Source organism: Cheilinus undulatus, linkage group 1, assembly GCF_018320785.1.
Source record: "Cheilinus undulatus linkage group 1, ASM1832078v1, whole genome shotgun sequence".
NCBI classification, from domain to species: domain Eukaryota; kingdom Metazoa; phylum Chordata; class Actinopteri; order Labriformes; family Labridae; genus Cheilinus; species Cheilinus undulatus.
The window spans coordinates 53859805-53874246 of record NC_054865.1 but is presented as its reverse complement, the minus strand read 5'-3'; the positions used below and the strand labels follow the sequence as shown (position 1 = coordinate 53874246).

The window sequence follows — 14442 nt, the reverse complement described above, 5'->3', positions numbered from 1 at the left end:
TGTTCTTCTGTTTGTGTGTGTTTGACCGAGTGTTTGTGGATTTAGTGGAGCGGATACACTGCACCGCACACAAAACAGCTGAGCTACAGGCAGAAGAGTGTACGGCAAATACAAAAGCTTTAAAGGCCTGAATGAGACCACACAACAATCTAGATCTTTGTCTTACCCTCGAGTTCTGGACCTCCAGAGTGAGGTTTTGAGGAGGGGCACTTGGAACTGCAAAGAAAAGAAAATGCATCAGCTAAGACCTCAGCAGAAAACAAAACACAGTAAAGGAATTTCACTGATGGCAGAGTTGAAGCAACCTACAAAAAATAATCAGCACTGATTATTTCAGATAGACATTATAAAGAAAAAAAAACACTATCTATTCATGTAATCCTGTATCTCAAAAGCTGATGTTAACCTTCTAAGTCCAAGCAATGTTTAACCATTTGTCTCACCTGGATTTTTTTTTGTAAAAGCATGTAAAACATCAACGCCGTGGTGCACAATCATTCTCTAAACATCCTTTTTCGTACAACCTGGGCTTTAAGCATATATGCTGCAGTAATGTCACTGGAATTATAAAAAAGTTGTGGGACTATAAAAACAAAAGAAAAAAAACAAACAGAAATGACAACTCAAAGAGTTTAATGTGTCAAACACCATTAATATTAATGACCAAACAATTTTTCCACAAGCTAATTCTTCCATCTCTCGGGGACCAAAAAGTGAAAAAATAATCATCCTGTGTCAAAAGTCTTTTAAATATTCAGAAATTTACGAAAAAAAAAGGCCTCGCGCTTTTTGGAATTGGCTTCTTTTGAGTCATTATTCAAAGCAGTTTCTGTCTGCAGAGACATACAGGGACACATCACGGTCTCTCTCTGTCGATTTCTCTCTATTTTGAGTCATTCAGGCTCCTTCCTCCAGTTTCAAAGTGTTTGACATGTACTATTACTGTAACAGTCTGAGAAGAGCTTGTTTCAGAACACATTTTCTGATATATGTGTGTGTGTGTGTGTGTGTGGGGGGGGGGGGGGGGTTTCTGGGGGGGGGAGATTGTGGACAGGCCAGGGGCACATATTTTTGTTAGAAAAGCCTGAAAAGTGTATTTTGTATAATATATGACCTTTGAATTATTAAACCAACATATTACTTAAAGACAGCAATGAAAAATAAATCTAGGACCTAGGACTTTCATGAACGAGAAGAGTACTTAGATCTTGTCCTGAACAATCAACTGACCGTCAGATAGAGTTCGGACTATGACGTCCTCAGTGGAGACACCTGGACCATGCTTGTTGTTGGCCACCACACGGAAACTGTACTCAGTGTTCTTCTTCAGACCGGTCAAGGTGTAAGACTGACCATCGATGTCAACATCCTGAGAAAGAAGAGAGAGGTTTGAACACAAGAATCTTATTAGAGTCTTTGACATCACTTTCCACGCTTTTCTCCACACTGTCAAATCTGCAAACTAAGGATTCACTAGATAAAGACAACATAAGGAAGAGCTACTGATGTCACGCTTGGGTTAAAATATTTGTAATGGTTTTATTCTCCAAAAGCTGCAAACACACTCATTTGTGTGTTTCACTGCTGACAGCCATTAATAGTTTTCAGATTCAATACTGTCAAAAACATTCTGTTTAGAACAAGTTTCAATTCATTTACAAGCCAGGCAATCTTCAAACATGCCAAAGCTACAAAACATGGCGGCTGATTTCATCATATTTCTGTTTGTTATTCCATTTAAAAATGTCTTCTTCCACTGACACACAAATTATGCATTCTGTGATTACCACTTTTTGCTTTACAAATTGGGCACATCGCTCGCTCATGCCCAATTACACCCAGCCAATTTGCATTCAGCTCCTTGCTTGTAACATTTTGAGTCAAAAGCTGAGACTTTACTGAAATCTAATCTCGCCTGGAGAGCAGTCCGATCACAGCCTCTGATCTCAGGTCAGATGTAAGCCTGTGACCACATCAGCCTTGAAGACACATCACGGTTCGTCCCTGACTTGCCCCTGTCTTTTAATATTTCATGTCTTTTTCAGGATTGTGTCTTTCTAACTTCATCTCTATCCTCTACCATTCCTTCACCTCCTTTTTCTTTCTTTGCATCTGTCTCTTCATCTCTTGCCTTCTCAACTCATCTTTGGCTCTCTGCTCCTGGGCGCTGAGGCATCATTACTCAGTGTGCTGGCTGACGTTTCATCCATTATCATATTAAAGGCTTTTTAATGCCTCACTGGCTCGCCCACTTCTACTGCTACTGCCTGGGCTGACTCAATATCTGACCAGCGAGATTCCACTCCTGTGACAGAGTTAGACCTGTAGAGAAGGACGGTTATCTGCTTGCTTTTAACGCTACATGTCTTTCTGTGTGAGATGCATAATCAAGAGTGTGGGCGAAAAGCAGAACAAAGAGTCTTTGGGCAAATGATTAGGAACTCCTTACCTCATCACATTTACATTAGTCTACACAGTCATATTCTTTTTACTTACCTAATGAACCCTAAAAAATCAAGCGTCAGCTACACACTACTTTTCCCCTCTAATAAAGCTGTGTGAGAAGCCTGGAATTAGCTGGATATTTCAAGAAGAAACACCCAAAGAAATGATCAAAAATGGAAATATTTTCCATGCTTAATGAGTCAGAGTCATCTTTAAATCTTTCTTTCTGTATAGAAAGTATAATCTATTTTAAATGATTAATCTGTGCTCTTCATTTGTGGATATTATTTTTGTTTTCAACAGGCTTAGTCCCTTTTTGTAGACTTCTACCCAGCTTTCTGTTTTATTTCTGGATATGTGAATCTAACTGAAGCACTTCCGAACTTAATAAGTTAATCTTTAATCCACAGTAGATGACAAGTACTTGAAATTACAGTGTATCATTTCCGTGCGGTGGGCATTCTACCCCTTGAATTTTCCAGTAAAAAGAAGGATAAGGCTGAGAGGATTGTCTTTATCCTACCTGTTCGTTGCCAACACTCTTGTCCGTGTAGTACAGCTTGTAGGTGACAATCTCTCCATTGCCAGTGAGGGGTTTGTCCCAGCTCAGAGAGACGGAGGTCGGTGTGTTGGACACGGCCTGCAGGTTAGGAGCAGGGCCTGGCACTTGGACTGCAGAAAAGGATGAAGCAGGGGAGCAGAAACAAGAAAATCTCACTTTTTCCATTCCCATATCTTGCACCTTCTTCACTCCTTGTGCATTTTGTTACATCTCAAAAGAACATGAACTCAATTCAACGCCGTCCAGTCAGCCCTGCCAAAAATACACATTCTTGGCTTCTTTACAGCCACATTTCCTGAGAGCTCAGACCAGAAGACGGCTCGGTCTCTGTGGCTCTATGGAGACAAATCCGTCCCCACTGGTCTGGGCTGACAGCCATGTCGATTTTCTTCTTATTCCCATGACAAACAAAGTGAAGGTGTTTCCAAACAAAAACACAATGTACATCCCCAAACTTTGCCTTGAGCTTATACTCAGTGTGGCACGGCAGGCTGTTTTACAGTTTATAATATGCTTTTGCTGAATACAAACTCAAAGGAAACATTTAGTTTTATGTGAGATAAAACAACTACATAGGCTGATTTTAGGAAAGCTACAGTCATGCTACATTCAGTGCCAAACCTGAAATTTTCAGCCCATAAAATAGAGGAACTGTTCACTATTTTTGATGACTGCTTGGGTTTTTGACTGCTGAGTAGCGTGTCTGATGACAGCTGGAATAATGTTTTATTGATTTGATATATGCATCTTATTCATGATTGTGGAAACGACTTCTTATTCTTATACTTAAATTCTTAACCTCAATGCAAAGCATTTTGAGTTGACCTATGATTAAATGTGCTTTTTCAATAAAATTGCTATTACTTAAAAATAATTCAAATCTAATTTTTGTGACAAATTATTGATTTCTTTAGCAAGTATCCATGTATAAACTTTGATATTGAGTTTTTATTACAGAATCCACTGCATGCAAATCCACTTATATGTATGTGCTGGACTGTAGCAGTGTTTTATACATGCATAATCTTGCAAAGCAGATAGATTTACCAGCCTCCATGTCTGTCATCAGTCAATTTCATCTTGAAAAGCTCCAATCCACATATCATTTGTGCCGCACCAAACACTATTCAAACCATGTGTGGAAAATAAAGTATGGTTTAGTTGGACTCAAAGCCATTACAAATGGCTCCTGCCAGTGTAACAGCTGAGCTATAGCGGTTAAGTAGCAGTGCAAGAGTGATTTTACCAGAACTGGACCACATTTCTTTCTCAAATGTTGTTGCTTTGAGTTGGGTTAGACAATGACACTCTTGATGAGAGGATGTTTTCTTCCTTCTCTTGACCAGCTTCGGCATAAATTCAATCCACACCATAATCGACTGGTTATATCCTAAAGCAGCGTTTGCCTGTCAGTCTGTTGCATACAACCTCATTCTGTCTTGTTTCTCTGATTTGCCCGTCATGAATCAGACCGACATTTGTCTAATCTCCTTCTGAGAACTTTTTGAAATGTCCTGCCATCCCAAGTGCTTTCTATGAGAGCGTTCCTAGAAGAATGTGGAATATTTCCGTCCAATGGATCCATGAAGTAGTCGATCTAGTGTGTCAGGTTAATTTCTAATGGCTTCAAGTCCAACTGAACCCCGCCCTTCACTTCCGCCAAGTTCTTCTAAAATGACACAGATCAGTCTGAACAGTGTTTGGTGCACAAGCAGTGTGGATTGGACATTTCAAGATGGATTTGCCTGATGACAGAGATAGAGGCTGGTAAATCTATCTTCTTTGCAAGGTTACCTGAAAATGACGACGGTGCTGAGGTGTTGTCTACCGGTTCTCAACTGTTTCATCTTAACTTGAGCTTGAACTTTCAGTTCACTGTCTAGAGCATGACTTCTCTACTCACTGGTTGTGTTTGTAAAACCGTTAGATCATCCAAAAAGCACAGATGTTTAATCCTGTTATACAGGTAGAAACAAACTAGCATTACATCCTGTCTTTAAAGGGATACTTGGGGATTTTTTAGGTTGGGTCGTGTGAGGTGCTTGGCTACAGTAGTAGCATTAGCCTCCAGTGATTTCTGTGAAAGTTGCTCCTGTGGTTATTACGAGCTCAGAGAGATCCGCGGCATAATGGCTGCAGATGGGAACGTTTTATCCGCGTAGTTTAACAAGTTTTATGTAAAATGGGCCAAGAAAATATGAAATATGTTGGTGATGTTTGCTGTGTCGAAAACACACAAAGCAGATGCATTTCTCCCAAAAAAAATTCCCTCTGTGTCAGGCACTAATTTACGATGCAGCTTTCGGCATTTTGTTTCCTTCCGCCACGCACTGATCCTCTGATCAGCTGTGTGGGTCTGCGGACTTCTACAGTGATAGTAACACCAGACCAAGCTAAAACAAAGATAATATGAGCGATTTTGACTCGAGTGATGATGATGTGCCATTTACTGTGGATACAAGAGGATATTTGTATGAACTGGTGTACACCAAAGAAGAACTTATACGGATGGTGAATCAGCAGGCTGAAAGAGAGAACAGAGAAATTTCATTTGAAAGGAGAGATCCTGAGTTACCTGGTGGTGTAGGTGTGGAAAATGCAAACCCATGCTTGAGATCTCTCCTGCTGTGTCACTACTATAGCCAAGTACCTCATACTACCCAACTTCAAAAATCCTGAAATATACCTTTAAGGTGCAAGCACCCATGTGTTGTCGCAGGCTAAGTAGGTTAAATGACTCACAAGGCAGATTAACCTGACTACAGTTTTGACCATTATTATGGTCTATTGTGTGTGATTTTGAATGTTTTCGTGTATGTTTGTATGGCTGCTCAGTATTGGCCAGAAACTTTGTTTACTGTGATGTCACCTGTCATGGCCAGAACACTCTTGAAAAAGATTTCTTTAATCTCAGTGAGATTTTTCTAGTTCAATAAAGAGACAGAAGGCAGCTGTTACTCATCTTCAGAGTGAGGCAAGAGCAGCATTATCCTGTTGGAATTTATTCTCACTGTAACAGCCTGTGTGCTCTACAAAACCCTTTATAAGTCTGTTTATCAGCTTGATGTTATGATCACCAGGCAGCTGTATTTATGTTAGATTATATTAGAGAAGGGATAAGATATGGAAAAACCTAAAAGATGAGGACATGAACATAAAAATAATGTACTGTATAAATCTATAACTTTATGTGAATTATGACTATACATGATCCCCTCAGAACAGGGGGATTAATGATAAATGGGGCATCTATTTCTTCTTTGCTGCAAATTTAAATAAAGGCTGACAGTCAGCACTTTAACATGTAAGTAGATGTTTTATTTTATATCCAGCATGCTGGAAGACTGAGCTGCCATTACAAAAATATGCATCACTGCCCTGATATTTTGTGACAGCGCTGTAAACAAGAAACTCTGTGTCAGGTACACAGACAGTGACATTTCTTGTTGTGTTTGTACTGCTGTAGACTGGATTTATTTTAATAGAATAATGATCATGAGGTTAAAGTGCTGGCTGTCAGAGAGTGATGCATGTCCGCAGTACAGTATGTGTTTAAGGCTTTAGTTGCTGGTGTTCCTGATGGAGGAGAGGAGACGGTGCTGGGTGTTGAAGTATGAGTAGAGGTTTATTAAGCCCGTCTCTGAGGAGAGGTGACACAGGGCGTTGTTGTGTGCACACTCAGACATAGGTCAACAGTTTAAGCTCCTATTCATAGCATGGTCTTACACTAAAGGTTCAAAAGCACACACAGATGACAGAGATGTACTGCACAGCTACAGCCCACCTTCAATGCTCCCCCCATGGGTGGCTAGGCGCCTGCTGGCAGCCATTAAGGTGTAGTGTAGACCCGTTGCCCTCAAAACAAGGACACAGGTAGAGAAACGGCGGCTGACCTACAAACTGACAGTGACTGAGCTGTAGCCCAGTCTGGAGATAAAGGACATCCACCCTGAGAACGTGCAGGGAAATCCCCGTCACAGCACTTTTAAATCTAGGTGAAACTGAGATTTAGAGCAGCAGCAGCTGAAGGAGGGAGAGGCTTTACACAGCCAACACAAAGAGAAGAGGAACAGAGGTACTTTGTTCCCTCAATCATTTTTAAGTGTCCTACAGTCAAAACATCCTAATGAGCTGCTCTGTAAAGCATCTCTGTGCAGATTAAATAAAGGAAATGTCTCAGGAAAACTATCTGGAATACTAATTTGAGACTTTCCTCTCTCATGTAGGTACAGTTTAAAGTAACACACACAGAAGGCTTACAGACAACGTTGGGGTGTAAACATGATTTGGCTTATGAGAAGACAACACTGCATTTCTCTGGTTGGCTGGCTGTTGGGTGGTCTGCTTTAACGCACCGTCATAAACACTGCTCTCTCTCTCTCTCTCTGTGTATGTGTTTGAAGTCAGCTGCATGTGAGTGAATATTTGTTTGTGTGAATGTTTATTTGCACGTTTTGTGAGTTCATCCTGTTTGCCTCAGCGTTGCCAGGTTGCGCATGTTTCCGACTAACTGGCTGGACTTTGCTGTCATGTTTAGCGTGTCCTGTTTACTGTGAGCACATAAATGCACCTTTGTGTGTGCATGTTTGTGTGCCTGTCTTTACCTTCAGCCTGGGTGGCCACTTTGAGTGCTGCAGAGCTCTCCCCCTGGCCGTTGCTGTTGTGGGCAACGACCCTGAAGCGATATTTGGTGTCTGGCATGAGGTTCTGGATGGTGACCTGCATCTCTCCTGGACGGCTGGTGTTCACTACTCGCTCCCTGGTGTGGACACAGACACAGCAATAGATTTTATTCATTTTAAAGTCTACTTTTAACAACAAAACATGACATTTATATGAAATAGCACTGTGCACACTGGGCAAATGAGAAAAGATCTTCTTGATATTTATTTGTTCATCTTGTTCGTCTTCTCCAGTTAATCAAACTTTACATTTAAATACCTGACAAATCTCCACAATAGACATGTGTGCATGGCCTGTTGGTTGCTTGTATCTAAATCAATTTTCCATCCTATATTGCCCTTCCTTTCACTGTTAATCTGAGGGTACTTTTACATTATGCTTGATTGTTTCATACCTGCCCCTCTGCTCTAATTTCACATTAGTAACATCTTTGGATGCCTGAGTACATCTAGGTGGTGGTATGTTTCTGAGTATGGTATGTATTTTACATAATTAATTTTATGCATATATTTTGATAAAAATCTGTAAAAAAATACAATTTGAAATCATTTCAAAATAGTCGTTTCATGAAAGGCATCTGGTGACCCCCTCTCAGTGTAGCGATCCTCACGTTAAGAACCAGCACACTAACCAAATGGAAGCAGACTTCGAGCCCAAGTGTACTCAAATGTAAAAGCACCCTTACATTGTTCTATTTTGACACTTTACTTTATCATTTTGCAACTATATCACCTTTTATTTTATTTTTATTTGTCTATTTATCGATGTATAATTTTTAATCACTTCTACCTTGTCTTTGTGCTGCTGTAACAGTCACATTTCCCCTATAGGGATAGTTTGTAATATGAAGCATACATGTATAAATGATCAATGAATGCAAAATCAGCTACATTTTTTATTTGAGAAGCCAGAACCAATTCATTTTCTTTTATTAACAATGCCATTCTTGCTTGAAAGATGACTATTTTTGACATTTAAATGAATCAAGTAATTGAATTATGATCAGCCCAGTAGCACCCATATGTCCTCTGCTTAAGTCACAAAACTAATTATGCATAAAGGTGCACTAGCATAACTAAATACAGTACACACATTGATGTATTTTTTTTTTTTTTACATTTGTAGTTCTAGCAGAAAGGAAACCCTGCTGTATCAGGCTCTTCTGAACATCTTTTTTAAGCCACTTTACATGAAAACCATGAAAAAGAAGCCAAAAAAGAACTTGAGTAAAATCCTCTCAGCTTCTTAAATTCTGCCCTGGGTCACATACAGTAAATCCTTCACACACAAAGCCAGAGCAGACTTATCACAGGGCTATTTAAAAATGTTTGAGCAGATATTTTAGGTTCATACTTCAGCTTTAGCAGGTAATCCTTGGAGGGAGGAAGTTTGTTTTTAATTAACAAACACTTGCTGCTTTGATTAGGGCTTTAACTGCTTTAATTAGATATTTTGAGAGTGGTCTGAGACTCCTGTACAGGAATTATGTATATTAGTGCCCTGCTGACTGCAGCATTAATGTGTGTATTAGAGCCCTCCTGGCAGCAGTACAGTGAAGTGTGCGTGCTACCTGCTGGTGCCCTCCTGGCTGTAGAAAACTGAGTAGGTTAACTCGTCTCCGTGGGGTTCCGCCGGTGGGCGCCAGGTCAGTTTGATGAAGCGGGTGGAAACCAGTGAAGCCACGACATCCCGTGGGGCAGAGGGGGTTGGTCCTGCTGGACTGGCTACACCTCCGGAGCCTGGTGTTACATGGTCAGTAGTGTTAGGAGTCAGTGAGGGGGGAAGGGCAGAGGGCAGGGCTACGTCTTTGGGTCGGGAGGAAGGAGAAGGAGGGAGGAGGGAGGGGTGGTGAGAGGATGGGTATGGGGAGACGGGGGGAGACGATAGCAGTGAGGGAGGGGAGGGGGAGAAATATCACAAGGAGGTGTCCAAAAGGAACAGGTAGAGGAGAGAAAAGGAGTTGAAATGGAAATGACAGTGAAACGAAAGAAAGGGGAAACAAAAAAAGAAGAAAAAACAAAATAACAACAACGTAACAAAAAAGACTGTTGGTGTGACAAAGAACCACAGAAATAAAACACTTCTACTACATTCACAAAGCTGACAAATAAAAGCACAATACAAGGGGACTACACATGCAGATCTACACACAGCTCTCTAATGTCAGGGTAGAGGGAGCAGAACATAGCATCGTACATTACATTTTCATACACTGCCTCCCTATCCTGCCAATTTCTGGGTAAAAATGATTGGTTTGCATTTTTTCCCAAAAAACTGAGCCAGTATTTGATGGAAAATAGAAGAAGAGTTTGGTTTTACAAGACTGAAGCCTCCTTTTAACCTCTCAAAACCTTGAATGTGTCCAAGAAATTTAACTGTTTTATTACAGACACAGTTAAACAGCTTAAAAGTAACCCATTCCTCGTAAAACGTTGATTCTGGAGTTTCTCAAATAACACACCAGATGATGGTTTTTAGACTCTTTTGCTGGCACATTCCACTGCATAGCCACAGAAATGTTTTTGATTTCATTTGGTGGTTGGTTTTTTTTGAGCTTTTGAGGAACAATCTGCGGTCAGACTCAGTGAGATCTGCTTTCCATTCGCATGGCAAGTGGGCGAAACGAAACCATACGGAAAGAATGTCTGTCTGTGTGACATTTCCATTTGTGTGCAGGTCAGAGGAACGGACTGGAGGGTAAAACTGAGACACAGAAAAGGAGCGCTGTGAGTGTGGTGTGCAATCGGTGTTTTATTACTGCAGAAATTGTTTTGAGATGCAAAGCGGCTGCTGGCATGTTTGTCTGCTGTGGCATGTGGACTCAGCACTAACTTAGCTTTCTATATTTGTTTATATTTCACAGAGCTCTCTGACTTCTGTGATTGGACTGATATGAAGGCTTTGCTGTTTATTTCTTCATATGACACAGTCCATACACACTTTTTTGCAAATAAACACTCATTTTTTCTGTCTCACAAACACTGAAATCAATTTGTTTACCAAAAACAGACCTTCTGCATGAGCACAACCCTTCAAAAGCAATCTAAATCACTCTGGGGGTGTTTATTCATGTTTATATGTGACTGTGTGCACATCCAGTACACTTAGCTGTCTTTGTATTACATGTTGAAGCTGTGTTGTACTTAAACTTAAAAAAATCAATTCATCATATATAACATTCAGCTGTAAAAGGTCATAGTCTGGCTGCAGCCCAGAGAGACATTATTGTACAGTAGATATCTTAGCTTCTGGCTTCTCTCTGGTGTTTTTAACCTTGAAATAATTTCAGGCAATTTGAGCTCAGCCTTTGCTTTGTCTCTACTTTTATGAGAAATATATTGGGCGGGATTTATGCTCAAAAAATGCAACTGTAGGATTCTTTACTCCAGTATGACTGTCAAAGACCTTAGACAACCTCATAGCTGTAAGTCAGCACTTCAACCTCAAAGCCACTGTTTCATTTCTAATCCACTTTGCTGGAAAAGCCCCCGGAACAACGGAAAACACATTATCATCCTAATACTTTCTGACTGCAGTGTAAATTACCAGATGCTGAACAATTATCCTCATTTATAAAGCTGCATACAAACAGCAGAAAGAAGAGAGGAGAACACTAGTGCCTCACATCACACTGGTGAAGGCTTCTCACAGTGAAACCGTAAACAGGCTCACAGTGTAAACACAAGCTTGAAGACTGTTTGTTGATGAAGAAGCACTTCTAGTATTGCTAAAATATGAACACAGAAGAAAACACAATCCAGGGAACCCAGCGGATCATGTGTTAGAAGAGCAAACAAATACTCTCACAAATCACCTCAGCAATGGAGGCGAGGATCCATCCATAATAAAAACATGAAAACCTACATTTGAATAAGACAAAACAACAGAAGCTTTGTACTGAAACGTTCAGTCAGAGAACAGACGTAATACAAGAGGGACAAGGAAGAGAACACAAGATGACATTAAGTCTGCAGTTAAAATATTAAAATAGGAATGCTGGTAGTCTAGTGGTAACGTTCCTGCACCCACGTACAAAAGCTGTTGGCCTCAGGGTAGGTGCCGCAGTTTCAAATTTGGCTTCCTGCATGTTAGGGATACATGATTTTACCGGCAAGATATCAGTGTCAGCAGATATTTCCTCCTCAATTTACATCTGATAGTTTTAGACAGGACCAACAGACTAGGCCAGCTGAGGTATTTTCTCTGTGCATCCTGACTCTTTAAACTTCAAAGTGTGTTTTAAGGACTGAAGTTGTATTTCTGAATTATATTTCTATACCAGTATCATTATCTGTATTGCTAAAGGAATTTCTGAGTATCACCAAATTGCCACAATTCAGTGTTGTTTATCCCTACTGTCCCTCCACAGTGTCTGACTTAATAAAGCAACCCATCAGGTCAGGTATGGGAGCATGTGCTGATTTGGAACTTCATGCATCAACCTTGGCTCTGTAGTGCTCTGGCCTCCTGGTGGCCATCTGCCCAGATGACCCCTCCATGATGCATGTAGCCAACCCCAGTGTTTTTTTCCTTATAACAATCACTCTTATCAAAGCAACAAGTTTTATATACTTTTTTTAAAAATATTTTGAGCCATAGTATTAATCCCTTTACTTACATTAGAATGTGTTTAAAATGGCCAAAATGGGTTAAAACTGGCAAAACTGGAAGGAGATGTGGTGAAATGGGATTGTAAAAGTGGTAGAGTGGCATAAATTAGATAAAACTGGCCAAAAAAGGATCACAGGTAGCCAAAATGGGCATACAAAGTGGTGAAAGGACCTAAAAGTCGCAATATTGGCTTAACAGTCACAGAAATTGGTGAACAAGGTTGTGAAATGACATAAAGTGGCAGAAATGGGTCTCAACTAGGGCTGAACGATTTGGGAAAATAATCTAATTGTGATTTATTTACCCAATATTGCAATTGTGATTTGAAATGTGAAGTTCCCCATCTTACATATTTTCTAGCAAACACAAGCAATAAATCATTTTATATTACAACAACACAAAATTAGAATAAATAAGGGCTGAATATTTTTGAAAAAATATCTAATTGCGATGATTTTGACTTGTATTGCAAACTGAATATGAATTGTTGTATTGTCATTCTCATATTCAATAAGAAAAGAAGAAAGTAGGAGTTTTCATAGACCATTGTAAAATAAAGGCACTTGAATGATTACATAGCCTAATTATGTATGCATAATGCATAACATCTTTGCTGCAAAAAAGTTTTAAACTGGTATTTTTTTTTTACATGAATTTCAGGTAAAAGAAATACTGCACCTCTGCGCTTTGAAAATTACAGCAGGCCATATTGCGATTAAATCAAATTTTCGATCAACTGCCCAGCCCTAGTTTCAACAGGCAAAATGGGTTAATTCAGGCAGAACATAAGCAGAAATAGGTTAAATTGGCAGAAATTGGCATAACAGATAGTGAAATATGGTTAAAATGGTGTAAAAAGTGGTGAACGGGGGTCAACAGAGGCAACAACAGACGGAAAATGGCAGGAAGTGGCTTAGACAAATAGGCAAAATGGCAAAAATGGGCAGAAGAATTGGTAATAACTGTTTAAAAGTTGAAAAATTGGTTAAAATGGCAAAAATATGTCAAAAGTGGCAAAAATTGGTGAGGAACGTGGATAGAATGGGAAAAATTTGTGTAAATAGGCAAAAATTGGTGCAAATTGTGCAAAACTGACAAAAAGTTTCTAATAATAGTGTTAAAAATGGGCAGGAAAAGTGGTTAAAAAGGGGCACAAATAAATTCTTTTAACATTTGAACCCATCATCTGTAGGAAGATAGCACCAAGGCTACTGATAAACACATTGATAGATATCATCAATAAATTTCTACTGTGGAGGGGCCAATTCTCTGGGTTTGTCAGTGGCCCAGACAATTCTTTGGGCAGACCTGTGAGCAGACTTACTTTTAATGGATGTTTCCAACATTACTCTGATGTCAGCAGAAATCTCACCAAATGACAGTTTTTATTTTACATGTAACTATTTTAATATCTATCTATTTTCATATAATGGCTTAAATATACAATTTGTAATCATTTGAAAAATATTCTTAGGTTTTTTTTATGCATCTGGCACCCCTCTCGGTGCCATGCGACCCCAACGTTGAGAACCACTGCGTTAGAGCACACCAGAGTAAAAGTGAGAACCTAGGAGATGAAGTATTGGATTGGAGTGTGGAACACAACTTCAGCCAAAGTGTATTCTGGAAGCAGACCCGCAGAAACCCTTTACATATTGAGCTGATCATGATCAAATCAATGAATAAATTGTGCTTATTGATCGTACCACATCTGCCCTTTCAAAGTATTAAGAACCAAAGTATAAGGTTGGCAGGCATAAGCCATGCAAATTAAAAAGACATACGGTAATAAACAAATACCAAGATTTCCTTTTCAAGCTGTTTCTGTTAAATATGCAAAGACTAAACTGTAAAAGTAGGACAGCATCTCTTGTGTCCTAAATATTTTTCATGTTAGTCAGTTTTCGACTGGAGTTGAGCCACAGCTTTCAGACCGCGACAGAAAAACAAATTGAGACAAGCTTTGAGACATGAATGTTCAAACTTGTTTGGGAATAAAACCTCCTCTTTGTTTGTGTTGCTAGAGGTGTAGAGAAGAAGCAGAGGAATTATTTTAGTGCATCTTTAAGAAAGAGGAAAATAGATAAAGGGGTGAGTGCTGCAGATAAGATGGGGTTACTGCACAGGAACGCCTGCATCTC

General features: G+C 39.7%; 1 protein-coding gene across 14 annotated transcripts in view; it reads right to left on the bottom strand.

Annotated features, from left to right (window-relative positions):
• neo1a (neogenin 1a) overlaps nt 1-14442 on the bottom strand; it is a 246610-nt gene that overhangs the window by 35549 nt on the left and 196619 nt on the right. For 13 of the 14 annotated variants that reach the window (XM_041787290.1, XM_041787345.1, XM_041787315.1 and 10 more), the window contains 5 exons: nt 9261-9495; nt 7612-7766; nt 2969-3117; nt 1231-1369; nt 167-216 (listed from right to left, as the gene is read on the bottom strand). In XM_041787290.1, the coding sequence (XP_041643224.1) occupies nt 167-216; nt 1231-1369; nt 2969-3117; nt 7612-7766; nt 9261-9495 (728 nt within the window). The remainder of the gene's footprint in view (nt 1-166; nt 217-1230; nt 1370-2968; nt 3118-7611; nt 7767-9260; nt 9496-14442) is intronic. The other variant, XM_041787353.1, reaches the window with a different exon arrangement.